Source organism: Balaenoptera ricei, chromosome 1, assembly GCF_028023285.1.
Source record: "Balaenoptera ricei isolate mBalRic1 chromosome 1, mBalRic1.hap2, whole genome shotgun sequence".
NCBI classification, from domain to species: domain Eukaryota; kingdom Metazoa; phylum Chordata; class Mammalia; order Artiodactyla; family Balaenopteridae; genus Balaenoptera; species Balaenoptera ricei.
The window spans coordinates 38,654,359-38,677,677 of record NC_082639.1 but is presented as its reverse complement, the minus strand read 5'-3'; the positions used below and the strand labels follow the sequence as shown (position 1 = coordinate 38,677,677).

At 44.5% G+C, this 23,319-nt stretch overlaps 1 protein-coding gene across 3 annotated transcripts in view; it reads left to right on the top strand.

The window, feature by feature from the left end:
* The first annotated feature begins 1,447 nt into the window (after positions 1-1,447).
* MKNK1 (MAPK interacting serine/threonine kinase 1) overlaps positions 1,448-23,319 on the top strand; it is a 42,592-nt gene continuing 20,720 nt past the window's right edge. Inside the window, exons 1-4 of one of the 3 annotated variants that reach the window (XM_059921974.1) lie at positions 1,448-1,560; positions 11,569-11,750; positions 19,192-19,298; positions 21,473-21,574. In XM_059921974.1, the coding sequence (XP_059777957.1) occupies positions 19,283-19,298; positions 21,473-21,574 (118 nt within the window). In that variant the 5' untranslated portion in view covers positions 1,448-1,560; positions 11,569-11,750; positions 19,192-19,282. The remainder of the gene's footprint in view (positions 1,561-11,568; positions 11,751-19,191; positions 19,299-21,472; positions 21,575-23,319) is intronic. The other 2 variants (XM_059921957.1, XM_059921966.1) reach the window with 2 other exon arrangements.

Below are 23,319 nucleotides of genomic sequence, written 5' to 3'. Positions count from 1 at the left end.
GATCCTGGGAGAGGCAATATATTGAAGGTAGCGGGATAGTTTGGCTCCCTTCCTCATTCCCTGCTCCAAGTATTTTTACGGCTCTTGAGCCAACAGGAAAACAAAGCCGTCTGCAGCCTAGCTGCCCAGGCATTCTCCCCACCTTGGAGCAGAGCATTCACCTGCTGAGTAAAAGATGCCCCACCACCCTTGGCCCCCAGGAACACTGCAGCCTCTTGGAAGTTTCCTGCTGCCACTCCCCCGCCCCATCATCAGGAGCTGTGTGGAGTGTGTGGTGAAGGGAGCCACAGGCATGGCTGGAGCTCCATCTGATTTGGGGAGCCCTTCCTTAAGCCATTCTTCCTTGGAGCCCCCCAGAGCCCTCATCTCTGCTGTTAACTGAACTTGGTTGCCATGCAGGGAACACAGCAATTTTGAGAACTTGGGTTGGAACACAGACCTAAGGATCATCTAGCTATTGAGACATTCAGGGAACAGAGATGGGAACAGGCCAGCGCAGCCTCTGAGGACTTGAAGCTTGGATGGGCCTGGAAGGCGATGGTGGGGGAGGTCAACTTACACAGGGGCTTTCAGGTTGAACTGAGAGATTCTGGAAGTGACTTACTTAATACAGAAGCTTGGGAGAAACCGCCCCCACTCCAGCCGTCACCCAGACTGGGAAATCTAGCAAAGCCTTGCATGTTCCCTATTGTTCCAGACCTCCAGACCTCCTTCCATCATACAGATGAGAAGACTGAGCCCAATAAGGGAAAGGGAACGAACATTGGTCGGGTGGATGATGGGAAGGAAGTCCAAGAGGCTCTTTCACGAGCATTGCTCGCCAGACCCTCACAGCAATCCTGAGACAGGCAGGGAAGGGATGTTTACTTCCATTTCACAACGGAGGAAACACACTCAGTTAGGGCCTGACTTAACCCCAAGTCAGCACTCTCACTCCCTCATCACACTTGCAGCCTGGGGGAGGGTCGGGGGCTGGTTGAAATATTAATTTATTTGCAGGTAGTTTTCTGCAAGAAATGAACTTTTTACGTTTTTTTATTTTAAACCACCATTACCCACTGGGGGTAATACTTTACTCAAGGAGAAACTCTCACGGTGAAATTACAGGCACGCAAACCTTTTAAGAAATTTTACAGAATTCGTTCTCGTTTTTAAAAAGACTGGCAGCATTTCCCCATATGTAAAAGGGATTTAAAAAATTCCTTCCCGGCATGCAGAAGCGCTCGGTAAATATAATTATACCTGCTGCTGCCGGGCCTCCTCCTTCCTGGCACTTCCCGGCTTTCCCGACCTCCCCGCAAGAAAGGTACTGCCAGAAGGAGCTAAGCCCCGCCCCCTATCCCAGCAACCTCCCCGCCCTTCTCCCGTCACGCCTGCGCAGTTTGCTTAGCCCCCCACACACACACTCTCGCTGGGCGTAGCCATCAGGACGCAGGCGCAGCTCCTCCCTACACGCCGTCGGGCGCACCCCCTCGGGGCTAAGATTGCCTCTTCCGTGTTCTTGGCTGAGCGAGCTGCTGGCTGGGAGTGTGCGACAGGCCCTGCCGGGAGTCAGCTGAGGTAAAGTCCAGACAGCGAGGTTTCCCTGCCAGTGAAATGGTGCGGGGAGGGGCGGGGGGGTTTGTGAATGAGTCGTGTGCCTGGGACGGAGCAGTCGGGGCTTTCAGAACTGCCCGAGGTCACGACCAGATTCTGCTGCGGGGGACGGGGGGGGCAGGGACAGCCGAAGGGGACGCTTCTTTAGGGCTCTCCTTTGGCAGGGCTCCGTCTGGGACGAGCTGTGGGTGCAGCGTGTGTTTCCGGTCCGGGCTCAGCCTGTGCCTAGGGTCGAGGCTTGGGTTGTGACAGGTGTCTGAGGTCGGAGTTCAGCCTGCGGCCAGCTTGAGACTCAGTCCCTATCAGGCTATATGGCTGGGCTCAGGTCTCAGGCAGTCCAACGTCATGAATAGTTTTTCATGTGAGGAATTTATCATATCTGTGTACTCCATTATTTTAAAGTTAGATGTTTTCATTTAAAAGCTCCTGACATAAGTGGGTCGCTGTACAGTGAGGAGAGAGAATAGTGTCAGGTAGCGTATCTCTCCTTAGGGAGTTTCCAGGCTACCTGTCAGATGGTCAGTAGCAGATCAGAGGCCATCGCTGGTGACAGGATTGAAGTGTTGGAAGTGCTTGAGTTTGGGTCAGGCAGTCCTGGGTTCAGATCTCACCTCTGCCACTTCCTAGCTGTGTGTTCTCGGGAAAGTCATTTCCCCTCTCAGAGCTTTAGTTTCTCCTGTATTAAAAGAGCTGAGGAGAGTCACTGTGAAGGTTGAATGGGATTACATGAGTCACCTTATATGGCACCTGTCATGAATTGGGTGCTGAATATTTGGCGCATGAAATGGGTGTGATATCTAGGAATTAGGTCATTTTGGACTGGGGTACTTTAGAGAGGCCTTGGGGGAAGAGTTAAGGTGACTTAGGTCTTGAAGCCTTAGTGGGATTTATAGGTGGAACTGACCTTGCAGGTTGGGTCAGTGCTTACTGACCAGTGCCCATGTGCCCAGCACTGTGCTGGGCATTTCATATATATTGTTTCACTAGATCCTCAGCCTCTGACCAAGTGCTTTCAGCCCCACTGTACTTAGCTTCAGCCCCTGTAAAGAAGGCTTGGCTAGAAGTGATGTAAAGAGGAGATCCAGGGTTGGTTTTTTATGTGGAGCTGGGCCAGCTGGAGACTTTGGTGCTCCCTCCCCAACTTCTCCCACATCAGCTCTTCCTGTTCTGTGATCCATAGGGTTAACTGGGTTTTTGACTTTGTCTGGAAGGCCTGTTATGCTAGCAGATTTTGATGGTTAAAGGGCCTGGCAAGGGAACACCTCTTAAACTCAGATTACATGAAGCTGAACCTGGGCAGTGAGAAGCTCTGTGAACAGGAGCTGTTGGATTCTGGCACATACTTATGAAGCTTCCCGTAGTAATCTAGTAATTTGGTTCCTTTTGCATCCTTTTCATGGGTGCCCATGTGATCTTCCTGAGACAGTGTTCTCATCATGTTATATCTCTGCTCAGAAACCTTGGTGGGCCTTGTTGCCTGCCATATAGACTTCGGACTCTTCAGCCTCATGGATGAGTCCCTCCATAATCTGTTCCCAAATCTCTCTCCTGCCCTGTTTCCCTTTGTTCTCCCAAAGCTGCACCCTGTGGCCCAGGCAAAATAAACTTTTTTTTTTTTTTTTCTCAAGTACTCCCTGCATGTTCCTTTGCCTATATTCCGTCTTCCTGAGGTTCCCACCCCCCCATCTTTCAAGGCCTGTGTCTCATGTAGCTTGTCATTGAAGCTTCTCTGGTCTCCCCTACTGGATTAGTTGCCACCTTCCCATCTTCCGTAGCAGAGGCTACACCTCAAATATAGCTCTTATTACAGTCTGCTTTGGGATGTGTCACCCCATATGTACTCTGACTACAGTGGTGGAAAGGGATCATGTCTGTTTCATACCTCCTCTGCCTAGCACATAGTAGGCCTCTGCAGTGTGTGCAGTCGAATGAGTCAGTGACATTTTTTATTTACTCGCTTTGGTCTTTGTTTTATGAGCTTTCATGTTCAGAGTGGGCCTTTGTGTTCTTCCTTCTCTTTGTGCCTAAGGAGGGCCCTAGTTTAGACTGATGGTGCCCTAATTACAGGCATCAAAGGTAAGAAAGTGCAGGAATTCTGCACAAGGCAGGATTCTTCATTGCTGCTATTGTTTTCAGGCTCTTGTCTTGCCTTTGCTGTGAGTTTTGTTGGCAGGGAGGTGGTGCTCTGTTCAGGAACCTACACTGAATGTGTTATAGTTGACACAGGGGAAGGTACACAGGTGGTTTACTAATCAATTGTCCTGGCCTTGCCTTGGTCTTGGTCCCTCTCTTCTGGGAACCAGCAGCTACAATTTTTCCTTGCCAACAGCTTCAGCATCTGGAACAGAAGGCTGTTTGTTGATCATAGAAAAATATACCTCGTTAAAGGTAGAAGGAGCTTGGGAACCGTCTGGTTCTACTTTAGTTTTACAGATGGGGAGAGGCCCAGAGAGGGGAAAGGACTTGATCAAGATTGGACGAGACATCAGTCAGTGGTGGAGATAGTACTAGAAGTGAAAAGTCCTGACTCTGTTTTTTCCAGTCTACTACATTATAATAAAATTCTGACATTTATTGAGTACTTACTATGCGGCAGATACTGTTTTAAGCGCTTTTTATGTAACATCTCAAAACTCTATATTTTACAGACTTAGAAACTGAGACAGCTAGAAATCATTCAGATCTATTTTCGGGTTCCCCAACTCTGCTTTTTAATATGGTTTTAATGACTGTCGTCTCCTAACCAGTGGGGTGGAACAGTTCTCCAGGGTCACCCTACTTCCATGAGTGAGAGACGTCCTCCCAGCCACATCTCCCTGTATCCTGAAGAGATGTCTTGAGAGGAGTCCAGAGTGTGTTGAAAGAAAGGATGAAAGAATGAAGCAAACCAACATGAGTATTGGTAGCTCTTAGTTTAGGAATATTAGTATACTTTAAAAATTGCATGTTGATCAAGTCAGGCAGTGAAAGCAGAATTTTAGAGTAAACTCAGTCCAGGATCTTTCTGTAAAGATGCCCAGTCAATGGTGGCAAGATTCAGTTTAATAAACGCATATTGAGCTCTTGCTATGTACAAGACCCAGGTGTTGAGAAATATACACAGAGGAGAACAATGCATTTCTTGCCCTCCTATAAGTAGTTCTCTTTTTTTTCCAATGCACATTCATTTTTTTTATTAGTTATCTATTTTATACTTATTAGTGTATATATGTCAATCCCAATCTCCCAATTCATCCCACCACCACCACCCCCAGTAATTCTCTTCTTAGAGCCTTCTCCCTCCAGTGTGGTTGGCAAGATAGGTAAGTACATAAATAACTGAAATCAGACTGACTATAGTAAATGTAGTAAAGAATGTAAACAAAGTGGGAGTTTGGGAAAAGGAGAAATCAATCCCAACACGACCAAAGAGGGTCTAGAAAGGATTCCTGAAGGTGGAAAATTTATGTTGGGCCTTAGAGGAGGTTCATTCCTGTGAGAAAGAACAGCTTGAGCAGGGGTCTAGAGGTGGTGTGTGTGCGTGTGTGTGTGTGTGTGTGTGTGTGTGTGTGTGTGTTGGGGAAGAGGAATGGAGTTGGTGAGGAAGGGAAATAAGCTGAAATGATTGATTGTGGCCAAAATGTAGAGAGGGGTGTGGGAAGAAGAACGCTAACATTTATCCAGTCTCTACTCTGCTTTGTGGCCAAGAGTATATTAGATGCACTATAATTTATTTAATCCTCAGAATCCTGTAACAAGGAGATATTTAGCCCCAATTTAAAGATGAAGAAACTGGACCTCAGAAAGATTAAAGTGATTTGCCCAAGGTCATGTAGCTAGTGACAGAGCTTGGTCCAAACCTATGAGTGTTGGGTTCAGAGATCCATGTTCTTTTCATTATGCTGCAAGACTCTAAATGCCGTGACTGGGGCTCTGTTTATTCTGGCTGCAGAATGGAGGCTAGTCTGGGGCAAAGGAAGTCCGAGAATGGGGACATCAACAAGGAAGCTGTTGGAATAGTTCAGTCCAGGCTTAAACTGTGAGCCACTGACTTAGTATGGTAGCTGCCTGGTCTAGGTCTGCTTGATGGGTTTACTATGTGAGCATTTTGGCAGCTCCTCTAGTACCATTAATCAGTTCATGGCCATCTCAACTACTAGAATCTTAGAGTCAGTCTACAGAGGCTGCTGGTGCCTTGGTATTTCAGGCACACGTTCTAATGTGAGTTTACCAGTTCATTACAACAGTGCCTGGGGAGGGAGCCCATTTGGCACATACTGTTCCTTCATTTTCTCACCCTCAAATTCAACAAGAATCTATAATGGAGGAAAGAGGACTGCACTTGCAGTCAAGAGGCTGGCATTCAAGTCCTGGTTGTGCTCATTAGCATCTGTGAATCCTCACATCTTAGCTTCTTTCTCTGGAATATGGGGGGTGTTTTTGGTTCACATCTGAGATCTCTTCTCTTGCTGATGTCATGTGTTGCTTTGTTCTTCCTGGCTTGGGGCAATATAAGGAAGTAGCTGAGAATATGAACTTGGATTCAGAGGGGCTAAGGTTTAAATTCCAGCCGATCACCCTTCTTACAGGGAGACAGTAGTTAGTAGACTGTACGTTGAACTGCCTGAGTTTGAGTCCTGGCTCTGACACTTCCTAGCTGTGTAACTTGGGCAAGTTATATAACCTTCCTGGGTCTCAGTTTCTTCACCTGTAAAATGGGGCTACATATATAACCTACCTTATGGGGTTGTTATGAGGATTGAGATAGCTTATGTTAAACACTTAGCACAGTGCCTGGCACATAGTAGGTGCTCAGTGGATGTTAGCTTTAATAGTAATACTATTAAAAATTATTATTAATATCCAGTTAGATATTGTTTTTATAGAAAGTATTTTTTTAGGGCCATTTTCCCTACTATCCTATTCTGACATTGTTGCCTTCTCTTTCTTTCCATTGTCCCTTCAGGAAAATTTGAAATACAGCCATACCCCATTTTATTGCACTTCGCAATTATCACGTCTTTTACAAATTGAAGGTTTGTGGCAACCCTGCATTGTCAGATGATGGTTAACATTTTTTAGCAATATTTTTAAATTAAGGTATATACATTGGGTTTTTTAGACATAATGCTATTGCGTTCTTAATAGACTACTGTATAGGGTAGATATAACTCTTATATGCACCAAGAAACTGAAAAATTTGTGTGACTTGCTTTTTTGCTGTAATTTTTTTATTATGGTGGTCTGGAACTGAACCTGCAGTATCTCTGAGGTATGCCTATACTAGGTTGTTCCATCACAGGACTGCAAAACATGACATGACAGAAAGTGCCTATAGAAAAAAGGGTCAATTAAAAGGATATGGGGAGGGGGAGGGGTGAGATGTGACAGGGTGAGAGAGTGTCATGGACATATATACACTACCAAATGTAAAATAGATAGCTAGTGGGAAGCAGCCGCATAGCACAGGGAGATCAGCTCGGTGCTTTGTGACCACCTAGAGGGGTGGGATGGGGAGGGTGGGAGGGAGGGAGATGCAAGAGGGAAGAGAAATGGGAACATATTGTATATGTATAACTGATTCACTTTGTTATAAAGCAGAAGCTAACACACTATTGTAAGGCAATTATACTTCAATAAAGATGTTTAAAAAAAAAAAAAAAAAAAAAAACAGACCCAGTCCTTTTGATTTTCTCTATTTTTTCCTTCAAGCAAATCAAAGATGCCTTACCTACTTTAAGAGATCAGACTGCCTGAGATCTGTTTCATTTAAGGACCAGACCATTTAGGAGGTACCAGAAAAAAAAAAAAAAAAAGGATATGGGGAGGGGGAGGGGTGAGATGTGACAGGGTGAGAGAGTGTCATGGACATATATACACTACCAAATGTAAAATAGATAGCTAGTGGGAAGCAGCCGCATAGCACAGGGAGATCAGCTTGGTGCTTTGTGACCACCTAGAGGGGTGGGATAGGGAGGGTGGGAGGGAGTGAGACGCAAGAGGGAAGAGATATGGAAACATATGTATATGTATAACTGATTCACTTTGTTATAAAGCAGAAACTAACACACCATTGTAAAGCAATTATACTTCAATAAAGATGTTTAAAAAAAAAAAAGTCAGTGGCTTATTAGAAAATCTTACCCGACTTGTGTTTTCACCCACCTGGTCTCCACAGCAAACAGGAACAGAGCAGCATATTCATTTCCTTTTGCACAGCCTTCAACAAAAGTGCTCAGCGGGAATTCCCTGGCGGTCCAGTGGTTCGGACTCTGTGTTCTCACTGCCGAGAGCCCAGGTTCAATCCCTGGTCCGGGAACTAAGATCCCACAAGCCACACAACGTGGCCAAAAAAAAAAAAAAGTTTTCAGCAAAACCCCTCCAATTCACTTGTCAAAAAGTACAATAACAGTATCTTTGGAAAAGTGGTTCCTAATTTGGTTCTTCTTTCTCTTTAGCTTAAGCCCCTCTGGCCTTAACTTAAGCTATTTCTTCTTGTTCCATTTTCCATGAATATGGAAAAGTTCCCTCTGATTATAAAGGGAGGATGAAATCAAGGTTTTCTCATGAGGACCTTTTGTAGACTTAAAGCCAGAATCGAGTTGGGCCTCATCTTCTCTTCTGCAGGCTAAACAGCCTTGGTTTCTTTTACTTCACTCTTAAAACCTATTTTCCGTTGCTTGGATCACATTGGTCATGCTTCTTTTCTTTTTCTTAGGTCTTTCTACTTCTTGGCAGTGACCCAGACTGCGCTTAGCTGCTAATAAGAGTCCAACTAAAACAGTTTAAGGGAGGAATAATTTCAGGTGTTTTCATTCATTCATTAACATTTATTGGATGTTTTCCCCATGCCAGGCACTGTGCTAGGTGTAGGGGACCCAGAGATGAATCAGACACAGTCTCTGCCCTGTTGCTAGCTCACAGTCTAAGGGGAGATGTGCAGTAAAATGTTACAGGTGCTATGATTGAGTTATGCACAAATGTGGGAAGCTGGAAATTGTTTAGGGTAGTTAGGTAGATACTGTCCGTTTTGCCTGGGCTATAGGTGAGGACTTCTATAGAGGAGTGGTAAGATATAATGCAGGAGGGGTGGGTTAGGGCAAGATTGTGGAGGCCCTGAGTGACAGCACAGGAGCTTGGTCATTCCAGAGGCAGTAGACCCCCATTAGACGTGTTGGAGCAAGGAAGTACCAGGCTCAAATCTGGCTTTTTGTACCAAGGACAGAGATACCACAAGCTTATCTGTCCTGTCTGTCCACCGCTGATGTTTTATGGGGGGAACCCTTGTTTGTATACTTGGTTTTTTTTTTTTGCTCTAAAACTTCTGTAGAGAGACTAGTTCTTGACCTCTGAAAAAAGTTCATTCTCTGTACAGCAGGAAATTCATGAATAATTGAGAGAGAGTTGGGTGCCTGGCCTATTTAAGACCCAGTGGCAGGCCAGTCTGTGAGGTTTGGTCTGGCCGCATTCACCCTTTCCCAGCCCTATACGAGGAAGAGGTGCAAGAATGAGGAGAGGGTTCCAGGGCTCATATGGGTATTTGGTAAGGAATGCTAAGGAGATTCAGGTAGTGTGAGAGTCAGAAGTTCTTTCTGAGGAGGAAAAGAGGCCCAGTGGAATTTGGAATGGTGTCAGAAGGAATCGGGGCAAACCAGGCACTTAGAATCCTGGGTCATGTGTCTGAAAACCTCCAAATTCTATCCCTGCCTTTGTACTTTGCTCTCAGTTCATTCTCTCCTGCTGCCCAATTGTGGTTTACAGAGTGTCTGGATTGCTTTCCAGGGTCACAGCTGATCTGGGGAAGCCATATCCCAAGCTAGAGTAATAATTACTATTTATCGAGTGCCTATTATAAACCAGGCACTGTGCCATGAACTTGATACACATTAGCTCGTTTAATTCTCACAAAATCCCTGTCATGTAGGTGTTACTGCCCCCATTTTATAGATGATGACAGTGAAGCACAGAGAGGTTAAATATTATGTCCAAGGCTACTGCATTAGTATATGGTAAGGCCAGACTCTGAATCTAGGCCTCAAAAGCCCATGCATTTTCTACCTCCCCAGCCCTGGAGTGGCTCCAAACAGCAAAATAACAAAGTCCATAGAGGAATTGTGAAGGTTGTTTTTACTGTAGGCCTACTAGAGGTGTGTGTGTGTGTGTGTAGCGGAATGGAGTTGGTGAGGAAAGTAAATAAGCTGGGTTGGCGCACTATGGCCTACAGGCCATATCTGGCTCACCACCTGTTTTTGTCTGGACTGCAAGCCATTTGCATTTTTAAATGGCTGGGGAAAATTCAAGAGAAATTAATATTTTGTGACACAAAAATCATATGAAATTAAAATTTCAGCATCCATAAATAAAGTTTTATTGAAATATAGCCACAGTCACTCATTTTCGTATCATCTCTGGGTGCTTTCACTCTGCAAAGGCAAAATTGAGTAGTTGTGACAGAGACCATGTGACACACAAAGTATAAGATATTGACTGTCTGGCCCTTTACAGAAAACAAATTGCTGACCTTTACTATAGGCAACAAGAAGGGACCAAGGGGTTTAAACGTGTGGCAAGACTGAAGGCAAAGAGTTAAAGTCAAGGTGTTCAAGTTTGTCCCTGGAAGCATTGTGGCCATAGGGAGAGGGAACGCAACCTGAGCTTCTTTGGGCCCTGGAAATAGTTTCGTTGGGCCACAGAGATTTGTTTGGGAATGAAAAGCACAATATGAAGGATAATTCTATGTGCTAACATTCTCTTTTGAACAATAAAGAAATATTTTGTGGATGAAGTAATTCATTCAGATATTTACTGGAGCCCTTTTTTGTGCCAGATACTACATTAGGTGCTGGAAATACAAAGATGAAAAAGACATGTCCTTGCCTTTGAGGAGGTTATGGCCTCATGGGAGAGCCACATGTGCATGAGTATAGCCAACTCTAAGCATTACAATAGTATTTAGATGTAGTTTCAATTAAATGCAGAATGAAGTAGAAAAAAGAGGGACTATTCCTGTAATTTGTGGGACTACTTTCGGTAATTTATGATAGGCCTGGAAGGATGAATAGGTGTTGTTTGCAAGGAACTATACACCAGGCTGAGGGAGAGCCTGCCAATGGGAATATATAGAGTTTATGAGGTTGGAGGAGAAAGCAACATTAGAAATGATTTAAAGGTTCTGTGACTGGGTGACTTGGCAGAATGATATAATCTGATAGAGAAGAAGAGGAAGGGGGAAGGAAGTGATAGACGGGGGTTGGGGATAAGTCCAGTTTGGGACATGTGATTTGAGGTAATGGTGAAACACATCTGGCTTCCAGGGCCTAGAATTCGGATTTAAACTACATTTTTAGAGCTTTTCCATTGGGAAAAGGGGAAGTACATATTCATTGAGTAGAGAAATTGACAAATCAACTTTGACACATGGTAACTAGAGCCATGAGATTAAAAATAGCAGTGGACATACAGAAAATGAAGTCAACAGATGGAAAACTAGCAATAGTTATGCATTTGGCATAAAACCTTGTTCTTGTTCATGCCACCTGTTGCTCTCAGCATCTACTTTACCTTTCTGACTCTGGTGCCTCCTGCCTGTGAGTCTTGGACCTAACCACTAGGAGATGAAACCAGAGCTCATTCATCTCTAAAAAAGTGGACAACAGAAAAGTGGCAGCTTTTACCTTCCGTGTGAGTCTCCTCAGCGAACAGAGGTGCCCATATCTGTTATTCAGGTCCAGTTACATCTTTTTGGTTCTGGAATCTCACAATGGAAGCATAATCCAAAAACTTTTACCCAGACCTTTGTTAAATCTTCAAATGCTTTGTGTCAGCATTTTAAATGCTCCAATTTTAAAGACTGGGGAAATCTGTGATTGCCTTGTGATTACTTACTTACTGGTGTAACACATAGATTTGGGGAACACAAGTTGATCTTTATCTTCTCTGGTCATTTTTTTTAAGTCAGCATTTTTACATCCTTTCTGTTTCTGCTTTCTGAAGATATTCATGCCAGGTATGATGAAGCAGAGGCCAATGGAAAACTGAAGAATGTCTGCTATGTACAGAGGCCATTGAAACACTTCCTGCAGCTGGAAGACAGCAGCCCCCTGACAGGAGCATTATTGCATTTGGAATTTCAAGTTTACAGAGGGTCTGCTTTGCAAAGTTGGGCAGACCTATAGGTAAGATTGGATGCACATTTTATTTAACCTTTTAGATTGCATCAGGTTGAAATTGCAGGTTCCCCCACTATCTGAAAGTAGTGTTCCCATGAAACCTTTCTTAAGCAGAAATGGTGTAAAGCAATTATCTTAGGACACTTCTTGCTAACAGATGCACAAAATAAACAGAGGTCAAGCGCAGATGCTCACAGACACAGTTCCAAGCTCTGTCAGCTTGATGCTGAGTGTAGTTCCTGGGGAAGGAGCTTGGCAGTGCCGCTCTCACTGCTCGTGGTGCATGGTGCCTCTGTAATGTTCACTGGAAGACAAATGCTGAACCCTATTTTCACTTTTCACCCTTTCTCGTAAATATGAAAATCCTCTTGGTATGTCTTGAAAACAGGTACATACTAATGTAGGTCTTTCATAAAAGCAAAGTGGTGTGAAGCGAACTTTCCGAAAATTGGGAGACCTGTGTCTGATATTTCCAGAGGAAGGGGTGAGTCAGAGACTCCAGTGTTCAGTTGGGCAGCTAGGATTAGCTGGGCTTTCTGGCATGCCTAAGACAGTTACTCAGTAGGGTGGAGCACATTTCTACCAGAATAAACTGGCAGAGAGGGTCATAAGGAAAACTATGCAGTAAGGAAAACATATTTATTCCCTTTTAATTATAAAGGTAAAAACGACTGTATCATAACAAAACAAAATCAAATACAACAAAAGTATAAAAAGTAAAATTCTGTACCCACTCAATTTCATTCTCCCAAAGTAACTATTGTTAATAATGGCTTGAGATGTATCTTTCCAGGGTTTAAAAATTTGTGACATATCTGAGGACATTTTGAAGTGTTCTATATGACACGCTATCCTGAGGTCTCATCATGCCTGGTGCGTTATAAACAATGCCTCATTTGTAGATTGTTTCAGATGAGGGCTAGGTGAGAATGGCTTTAGCCTGTTCTGAGAGTTTTCAGACTTTGCTGCTATGTCACCCTCCTTCAACTGAAGCTTTCCAGGGGCACAGTCTTCCCCTGCTCCCCATCCCCAACCAGCTTCCCTTCCTGAATTCTCCCCTTCTTTGATGGTACTACTGCTCAGGTAACTGAGTTACCTGATTTTGGTTAATAAACATATATCGAGGTCCCCCTCTGTGCCTGGTTCCATACAGGGCAGTGGTGATAGAGAGAAATTAGACTCTGTGCCTTCCCTTCAAGGAGGATAGTGGTCTTGGACTCCTCCACCATCTCCAGTCATTGGGCAGGACCAGGAACAGCTTTGCCTCTCTGGCTTCATTCCCTCTCCCCATCACACCCCTCACCTCTTCCTCTTCCTCTTCCTTTCTATCCCCACCTCAGCCACACACCTTCCCTGCCTTCCTCCGGGTTGTTGCCACAGCCTCGCTCTGCCCTCTAGTCCCCCTCCAGCCTCCAGTTTGTTCTGCCATCACAGCTGGTTTGATGGCCCTAAAGCATAGCTCCAGTGGAGCCCAGTCCCTCCCCATTGCCTAGAATAGTGGTTCACAAGTGTGCTCGACAGACCCTGGGGATCCTTGAAAACCTTTCAGGTATCTGCAAGGTCAAAACTACTTTCATAATAGTGCCAAGATGCTATTTGTTGTTGCAAAACAACAGTGGGCAAAACTGCTGATGCCTTAGCGCAAATCAAGGCAGTGGCGCTGAACTGCACCAGCAGTCATTGTAGTCTTATTGCTATGCACTCACAGTTTTTAAAAAATGCCGTTTTCACTTAAGTATGTCCTTGATGAAGCAGTAAAAATTATTAATTTTATTGAATCTCAGCCCTTGAGTACACATCTTTTTAATGTTCTGCGTGACACAGTGGAAATGCTCGAAAGCACTCCTGCTGCATACCAAAGCACAGCGCTTGTCTCAAGGAAAAGCACTTGTGAGGTTGTGAAGCTGAACTGCAAGCTGAACTATCTACTATTTTCATTTTTCCTTGAAAGAATGACTGACTGATGGTTAGTGAGGCTAGAAAGTAGACAGGCACTGGATGTTGGAGGGCCTTGTAGGCCGTATTAATAAGCTTGAATGAGTTGACTTCAGCCTTTTTCAGCTTTTTATACTGTCCTGCTCCCACAAATCCAGTCCTTTACTCCTACTTGCTATTTCTTTTTCTTTTTTTTTTAAATTAAGGTATAATTGACATAACAACATGATACTAGTTTCAAGTGTACAACATAATGATTTGATGTTTGTGAAATGATCACCACAATAAGTCTCATTAGCATCTATCACCATACATAGTTACAGAATTTGTGTGTGTGTGATGAGAACTTTTAAGATCTACTGTCTTAGCAACTTTCAAATATGCAGTACAGTATTATTAACTGTAGTTGCCATGCTGTACATTCATCCCATGACTTATTTATTTTATGACTGGAATTTTGTACCTTTTGACCGCTTTTACCCCCAATCTCACCTATCCTCCACCTGCCACCTCCAGGAATCACCAATCTGTTCTCTGTATCTATAAGCTTGTTTTTTGGTTTTGTTTTTAAGATTTCACATATAAGTGAAATCCTACGGATCATATAGTATTTGTCTTTCTCTGTCTGACTTATTTCACTTAGCCTGATATCCTCAAGGACCATCCATACTGTTGCAGACTGCAAGATGTCATTCTTTTTTATGGCTATTCCATTGTACGTATATGTGTATGTGTGTGTGTATCTCCCACTCTGTATCTGCTTATTCATCAGTGGACACTTAGGTTGTTTACTTATCTTTGCTATTGTAAATAATGCTGCTGTGGACATGGGGGAGCAGATATCTTTTCAGGTTAGTGCTTTCATTTTCTTCAGAAAAATACCCAGACGTGGAATTCTACGTCATATGGTAGTTCTGTTTTCCTGCTTGCTATTTCTTAAGTACACACTCCCTTTACCCCCTCCACCTTTCCTGTTCTCATTCCTTCCACCAGGTGATGCAGTGACAGCTCTGAAAGCTGCATATGATCCCAGAATCAGAACCGAGGAAGAATATGGGCCTGAAGCTAGACCTTTTGCTCCTGGGAATCTTACCATCCCAGCCCTGTTTGAGGCCTGTTGTGAATCACCACCCCTCTGGCACCTTAGTGGGCCTCAAGCTGCTTTCACTGTAGTTGAGTGAGAGACTGCAATCTGCGTAATGCTGCCCAGCCCCACTACACACTGGACTCTGCAGCAAACCTGTGAAATACCTTAGCTCCTTGGAATCACATTAACAGACCGTCCTTTGATCAGGACAAGCTGATTTCACAGGGGGCTCCTTTCAACCACCGTGTGTTAAATTTGACTAGCTTCCATTTGAGTGTACCCTTGACCTTGTCCCCTACGTGGTAATGATACCATCAGAAACCAAATCAACCAACTAATAGGTCAGACAGAAGAAGAATACAGTAGCCTTGTCCTGATACCAGAACTGCCATGGAATAATGTGGTTGGACTGGCTTGTAGCTCATCCTACAAAACAGGCCAAAACACAAAATACAAAGCTATCTCAGAGCAAGGAGAGGAAACTTCTGATAAATTAGATTTTAGATTAATATAATAGTGATAATGTGGTCGTAATGCCCTTGTGTTTAAGCTGGAGCAGTGCCACCCAACCTTTTGGACATCGTAGCACACAGAGAAAATGATGTTGTTCAGCCTGGTGAGAGGATCAATATCTCACTCACAGCACATCAGTGGGGAGGCTCTGTGCTAAGGTTTCTAAATTAAAGCATTCTTATTGGTGCCCCACTAACTCTGACTGGCTGTCCCCTTCTGCCTTTCAGCATTAATGTTTAAGTATGCTGTAATAGTCAAAAGCTTGAATTCTGAGCCAGACTGTTTAGATTTAAATCTCAGCTCTGCCACTTAACTAACGATGTGATTGTGGCAACTTAATCTTTTTGCACCCAGTTTCTTCATCTGTAAAATGTGGATAATAATTATACTTACCTCACAGAGTTGTGAAGGTTAAGTAAGTCAGTATATGTAAAACTGTGGTACTTGTAAAATGCTTAGAACATTGCCTGGCATGGGGTAAGCACCATGTAAGTGTGTGTACTACCACTACTATTACTACTGCTTCAGAGAGGTAAGTGTCCCGGGCTAGTCTCCCCATTCCTCCTCACTGCCTCCTCCTCTGCTCAGATTTCTTAGTCTTGGCCTCTTCCTTAGGAGTATCCATCCCCCTTCCTTTCATTTCCTCAGTTTCCTTTCGTTTTCTCAGTTCTCCATTTGTTTGGGGGCCCTCAGCCAGCTGATGACTGAGAAGGCAGATGAATTGATAATTACCCTCATCAGCTTACTGTCACCACTATTCCTTCTCTAGAAAGCTCTAGCGACTGAGGGAACTAGCTCTCACACGTTGAGAAGTGAATCATAGATCTTGAAAAGAACTCTAGGGTGGTTGGGAGAGGAGCATGAGCTAAGTTTGTCAAGCTGAGTTAGCCAGCAAAGTCATGTTCTTGGGGAAGAAGGATCGTCTTTGGTGTGACATACCACATGTTAGAGCTGGTTAGTTCTCTCTAAGCTCTACCAAAAGGTGGAGAACAGATCTGGTGCCTTTGGGGGCGATGTGGCTCATAAGACCTCATGGAGAAATGACACAGTTCTTTCAGAAGGGGGGCCTTGAGGTCAGCTTGTGGGCTGAACAGTGGCTCGGTACTGGCATGTTAGGAATATCTGTGGCTCTTGTAGTCCCACTGGGTGAGACCCCTCAGCCGCTCCTCATCTGCTCTGTGAGTCCTCTGGGCCCTCTCCCCATGCAGGAGCCAGGTTGGTGGTTGGATCTGTATCTTTAGCACCTACTACGCCTCCAGTGAATACCTGTTTTACAAAGAAAGGAGAATATGCATCCCTACACTTATTTTAATGGAGAAAACAAGATAAACTTATGCCTAGGAATAGAAACACATAATAGTGATGATGGTGATGATACTGTGGGGGTGAAGCTGCATATGATCTGCCCCTGCTCACCCCTTCAGCTGACTTGTCATCATTCCCCACATACTCTGTGCTCTAGCCAGCCTGAACAATTCGCAGTGGCGCTAGCCGGCCACGCTGCCTCTCCTTCAGGCCTTAGCTCATGCACCTCCTCTGTCTCTCTCCCCAGCCCCAACCCTGGCTGGTTCCTGCTCATCCTTCAGGTGTCAGCTTAGCTGTCCCTTCTTCTAGTGACCAAACTAGTCACTAGTGACCTATAGTGAGTTAGCCGCCTGTCTTTTGCTCCACAGTACCTGGTACCCCTGTCATAGCACTTGTCCCACTGAATTGAAATCGTTTTACATGTCAGTGGATTTAAATTCCATAAGGGCAGAGACTGTGTCTTCTCTTGTGTTCTCACTGTCTAGCACTGGGCAATCAGTAGGTGCCAAATAAAAAACAGTATTTGTTGAATGAGTAAGTCAGCAGTGCTTTCACTTCTCCTTTCTTATTTGATCCTCACAAAAGCCTTGTGATCTAGGGAGGCCAGGCCTTACTCTGACCTTATTTTGTATATGAAGAAACTGATACTCAGAGAAGCTAAGCAACTTGCCAAAGCTCACACAGTGTGAAGACCAGAATTTAAAAGGGTGTATCTCAGGTGCAGATGTTCAATGCGTTATTTGAGGGTTTTTTCACAAAGTTTTTCCTTTTAAAAAATAGCATTTATAAAGATAAAAGTTAAAATGCCATTTGTTCTTTTTCCAAGATTATAAAAAATCAGGGCCCCAGTATTCCTGAAATATTTTTTCTTTACCTACTGTTGAATTTCAATATAAAGAAATCTAGGTATAATTTGTAAAACTGTACAATCAGACTCTAAATTCCAGTGTGCATTGGAGAAATGTTACTGTGTATTTTGTTGAAAAATGAAAATTGACTGAAACAATAATAGCACTTTTAAAAAGTAATAAACATCATTGTATACAATTTGGAGAATACTGAAAAATATAAAGAAGAAAATAAAAATCACCTATCACACAGAGAAAACTACTATAGATCAGATGTGACCTGGACTTGAAAGGGCAGCATTGTGTTTGAATCCAAGTTAAATCACTAACTAGATGTTTGGTGTTCGGTAGATAATTTAACTTCTGAGCCTCAGTTTCCTCACTTGAAATATGGTGAAATATTTACTTTGGAGATTAGTGTAAGAATTAGAGATAATGTATGTAAAATACCGGTGCTTGGCACATAATAGGCACTCTTTCAGATTGTAGTAGTTTAACAATTTTGTGTATTTCTGTCTAATCTTTCTACTCTGTTGTGTGAGCATACAGACTTATGCATACATATATGTTTTTTTGAAGTGCATTTATATAAGTAGCTCACTGGGTCCTCACAGCATTGCTGGAAAGGGCAGGTGTTATTTTTAAACCTAACCTGTAGATGAGGAAACGGAGACTCTAAGAGGCAAAGTAACTTGGTTTGGGTGCTACGTCTGGTAATATCTGAACCGGACTTTCACTTAGGTATCCTGATGCCAAGCCCACGAGCCTTCCCTGTCAGCAGTGTGCTTCCTCTCCAGCTCTTCCTCGCGGATACACAAGTAGTGGACCGACCGCGAAGCCTGGCCCAAGAGGAAAGCAAGGGCTGGAGGCAGTGAAGTGCTGGGAGCCTCCACGCCAGCTGAGGTCTGTCTACAGACATGAAGGAAGTGCTCACTCCCTCCTCTGAAATAGCAGACACATCACCCAATCCTATAGCAAAGACCAGGCTTCTTGCTAGAAAGTTAAGGACCTTTTGAGTCATAGGGCTTTGTTGAGAGGGAGTTTATCAGGGAATTCATAGACTGAGTAAAGTCTTACTCTGTGCTGCCTGCAGGGCAAAGGTGTACCTACTTTTCTTTCAGCGTGTGCACTCGTTACTTAGAGGACCTGTGTGACAGGCCTGCACCTAACCCCGAGGATGTGCGTCCTCTCATATCATACTCATTTCAGTGCATGTTTTCTGATGCCTGATACATGTCTGACACCACACCACAACTTATAGGAGACGCAGAGATGAACAGGCAAGGATAGCCCTGGCCTTTAGGAACAGTAGAGAGAGCTCAAGGCCAAATAAAACCAGTGCTCTAGTATAGCTGCTAGCAGGGTGTTTGGGAACAGAGGATGGAGCACCGGATTCGAGTTCTGTGCAGTAATGCCATCTATTTGCATAGATTTCAAAAGTGTTTGTGCAAACCTTAACTTACTCTAAGGTGGGGAGACTTTTGAGCTGGGTTTTGATGGCTGAGAGGAGTTCTTAGTCCAAGGGAAGGAGGTAAGCCAGCTTGATTGTGGAGCCTCGCACCCTGAGGAAGCCTTTCTCAAATGATTGCGTGCATAATAAACTAAGGTCCCAATAGAGTGTATGGACAGGCTCCAGGTGAAGAGCTTTCAGCCCTTTGGTAAGATTATGACACGTCTCCATCCCACTCCCCTGCTGTAAACAGGGAAGTTAAGCATGTTTTTTTCACTTCACTGTCTTCCTACATTTTTTTCTTCCTAGTTTCAAAAACAACTCTCCTTCAACAAGTTCTGTTTCCAAGGAAAGTCTTAACCATTTGTCCCTTCTGGCGCACCCTCTTCCATTGAAATCCATGCAGAATAGACCAGGTACTCGATCTTTTTGTGTGTGAAGCCATAAAATCTAATATCGTGTATGCGGCAGTGCTCAGAGGTATGCTTCTTCCACGAGAGGCTCCCTCAGCCCTGCTGTGGTGAAAACCAAGTATAAATTGCAGCTAACGGGGTTTTCTAGCTAGAGTCATAAGTATGTCTGAGCGTCCCCCATGAACTGTAACACTGCCAGCTGTCTTGCTGCTCCTCTCCATTGCTGCCTTTGGGCTGTTTTGCTCGTCCTTCGGCCCTCCTTCAGAGTGTGCGCAGGGGAAGGAGGAAGAGAAGTGAATCCCAAATCTGTCCTCACTGCACTCAGCTCGCAGTGCTGGTGAGAAAATAGATGGGGTGGGGAGGGGTGCCACTGGACTGCACTCAAGGGCAGGGCAAGAGGGACAATGGTCCCTCCTTCTCAGCCTGCTGTCCCAATGGCCAGTACCCCTTTCCTGGGGGGCTGGAGATGAGTGACCCTGTGTTTTATTTCTGTAGAATTTCTCACTATGTTGGGCAGCTCTTTTCCTTTTAATTTCCCTTGGTGAGGGTGGATCTTTGGCTGCTGATGTTTAAGTTCAGTTCTTTGAATTCATAGCATGTTGCAGTCCCCAGGTATATCTTGTGCTTGAAGCTGTTGGCTAGAGTAATACTTTGAGATCCTCTGTGGATTCCTTTTCTCCACATGTTGATCTTCTCTAAAGTGTAAATGAAAGTCTGCTGTCATCAGATCCTAAAAATGGGAGGAAGAATGCACCTCAATTGAGCTGTCAGACACTTGGCTGCTTAACCAGGTTCTGGATTGTGGTATTGAAACGTGCCATTGTTCTGTGTGCTTTCTCCTAATGGTTGTGTGTACTTGCTTCTGAGAACAGTGTGCAGTAGACATGCATAGGCTCTAATCAATCTTCCTGAGCAGACTTGCCATTTTTCTGATCATGTTCAGCTGGGGTCCTCTGAGAAGAGAGTGGGCCTTTCCCCTCAGTGGGCAAAGAGCCAGCTTCCATTTCAAAATCTCAGAAAAAAAAATCCAGCAACCCAGAGCCTGTGTTTATTGAAGGTTGGTCTAAAAGTCTCTCACATTGTATGCCCCATCAGTGCTCGACCGCCTCTATTTTAGAAGGATGTAAAGGTTTAATCACCCTGGTGGGGATTTAGACCCAGAGACTTCAGAGAAATCTTATTATTTCTAACTGCAGGCGAAGAGTATTAAGGCTCCACTCTGGATCAAGGGCATGACATGTTCTATAAGTAATTTATCTTTAACATGGGAAGGCCCTTACTCGAGTGTCTTAGAAACAGGACTATGATTGGCTGCTGGTTCATTATTCCTCCTTTTCTCTTTCCCCCTCTCAGTCTTCATGCTTATTCTTTCTGTCCCCACCCTTTCCTGCCCAATCTGTCCAATATCTGAATGTTTGCCTCACAAATCCTCCCTTTAAGGTGGGGAGCCAGGTGCTTGCCAGAGAGATAATAATGTTTTTGCAATAAATGACTGCATCCAGCAACCCGGTGTAGACCCGTCAACTGCAGGCTTCTGAATGGACCCTACCGCCTCCTCTCAAATAAGGAGCTGAGGAGGGAGAGTATGCGCTGGCCTCCCAGGCACTCAAGTCTGTGCTCTTGGACATGAAGGAATTTAGGGCCATCCTCAAACCCACCCCCTGCCCTGTTGTACCGTCACAGAGGCAGCCTCCACTGAGGGCCTTTTGAGTCCCTATGCACATCCACAGGGATGTTATTGAGCAGCATGTGATTTCATTTGCATGGACCCCCCCCCCCCACAAGCCCACCTCCCTTCCTGCTTAAGCTCCCTGGGTCCTGCCTTTCTGGTGCTGAGGCTGAAGGAGGATGTCACATGTGGGATTCTGCTTAAGGATTCATTGTTCAGTTTGGGAGCAGATCTAAATCCATGTGCTAATGAGCTTGGTTACAGCAGGCTTCTGCTGTCCTCTTTTAATCTAGCCTATCTGTCTGAGTTCCTTTCCACAGTTAATGATCTATAATGGTTTTGCTTTTAGTTTTGCCTCTTGGGTCAAAACAGATAAATAGCCCTCATAGATATTTTAAAAACGTGAGTGTAAAGCTCCTGGGTCTCCCCCTCCTTTTTTTCCTTTTGGGTGAACTTATCGCTTGATCAGTCCAGTGATATTTCCCTTCCATCTCCTCTTTTCTCCCAGAGATGGGCAGCAGTGAACCCGTTCCCATTGCAGAAAGTGACAAGAGGAAGAAGAAGAAGCGGAAGGCCCGGGCCACTGACTCCTTGCCAGGAAAATTTGAAGGTTGGTCACTCTCTTTGATCTCTTAGAGCTGGGTTGGTGGCTTCCCAGACATGGGAGGAGTGTCCTGGTAGCCCAGGGGTAAAGGTCATAGGATGCATCATCTTAGAGCCAGCTTCATGGTTCTCCGTGTGATAGGCGTGAAAGATAGGGGTGAGAGAGTTTACAGAAAGAGGTGATAGAGTGCACGGATGGGAAAAGCTCTTGGATGGTGCACAAGCCTCCTCTGAATGGTCTGAGCATTTCATCAGGGAACAGAAAGGCCAATGTGTCACAGTTGCACATGGAGTGAGATCGCCTGGAATGTTTCAACCGCTTTTCAGATGTGATCTTTCCCTCAGCTTGTCCTGGAGGAGCTGCCGAGAGGTAGAACAGCCATGTCAGAGGAAGAGGGAACATCAAGGGCCATGGCTGCAAATGAAACTGAAATCTTCTAGGGAATTCCCTTACGGTCCAGTGGTTAGGACTCTGTGCTTTCACTGCCGTCGCCAGGGTTCAATCCCTGATTGGGGAACTAAGATCCCACAAACCACGTGGCGCGGCAGAAAGAAAGAAAGAGAGAGAGAAAGAGGGAGGGAGGAAGGCAGGGAGGGAAGAAGGAAGGAGGAAAGAAAGAAAGAAGGAAAGAAACTTCAGTCTTCTATAAGCAGAGAATTCAGCTTATAGAGATTGCAACTACTTGTGCTGGATGAGTTTGACTCTGTTTTAATAGTGCATGTTGTGTTCAGGGGACACGATGTTGAGTCGTCAAACATTTTGAACAGTGTGTGTGAGGCACCAGGCTCAGTGCTGGTCCTGTTATCACTGGGCACCAGATGGGATGAAGTGACTCACTGGACACTCCTGCGAAGGACTGAAAGGATAAGTAGCTACTCCTAGGAGTGACCGAGCCCCCGTCATCTATTTTGTTTCTTTCATTGTGAAACTTGAAATAGCTTCTCTTTACGGTCCCTCTTTCCAACACTGCAGACATACTAGTGAATTGACTGTTTTGTAGAGTGGTCCTAAAAACAAGCCCTTTATGAGTCAGGAATATTGGACCTCCAGCTACCAACCTATCCTGACACATGCAAAGGCTAATACCCAAGTGTCCATTGTAAGAGAAGCACGTCATTTAAAATACTTACAAACAGCAGTGTGCTTTCTTACAAACAGCTGTGAGACCAAACCTTGATGGAACCAACAAGGTGCTTAGTGTAGGTTTTGTCTGTTTGTCTTTAACAGTAGATGTGTGTGTATGGCAGAGGGGGTTGGGGAATGAACAAAAGTCCCAAGGTTTTTTAGAATAGTTTCCAAATCAACAGGTCTTTCTCTTTCAATGAACACGAGAGTATTTCCTGTTATTCAAGGATGGCTTGTGCAGTGATGGGGTTTCTCATGACTAAGAGTGATAAAATCTAATTTCACGGTTAAAAGTATTCTGCTCAGTAGTCTGTGGGTTTAAATGCTAGGCTGCCTCAAGAGGAAAAAGCTGACAAATGGAGACCAAGGGAGGAGAGGCCTCGGCAGAGACCATGATAGAGCTATGGCTTCCTTTGGAAGGGGGTCAGAGAGCTTGTGCTCTTTGTGAGGAGCGGGCCTTGGGCAGGCCACCTAAATATACTTTCACCCAAGCCTGTTGCTGTGTTAGAACCGCTCTGACTCAGCACCCTAAAAACCTCAAGGCATCCGTTTGCATCTTACTTCTGTCTCCTATTTCCTGTCGGTGATTTCTGAAAATGTCTCAAAAACCTCCGACTTCCATTGTG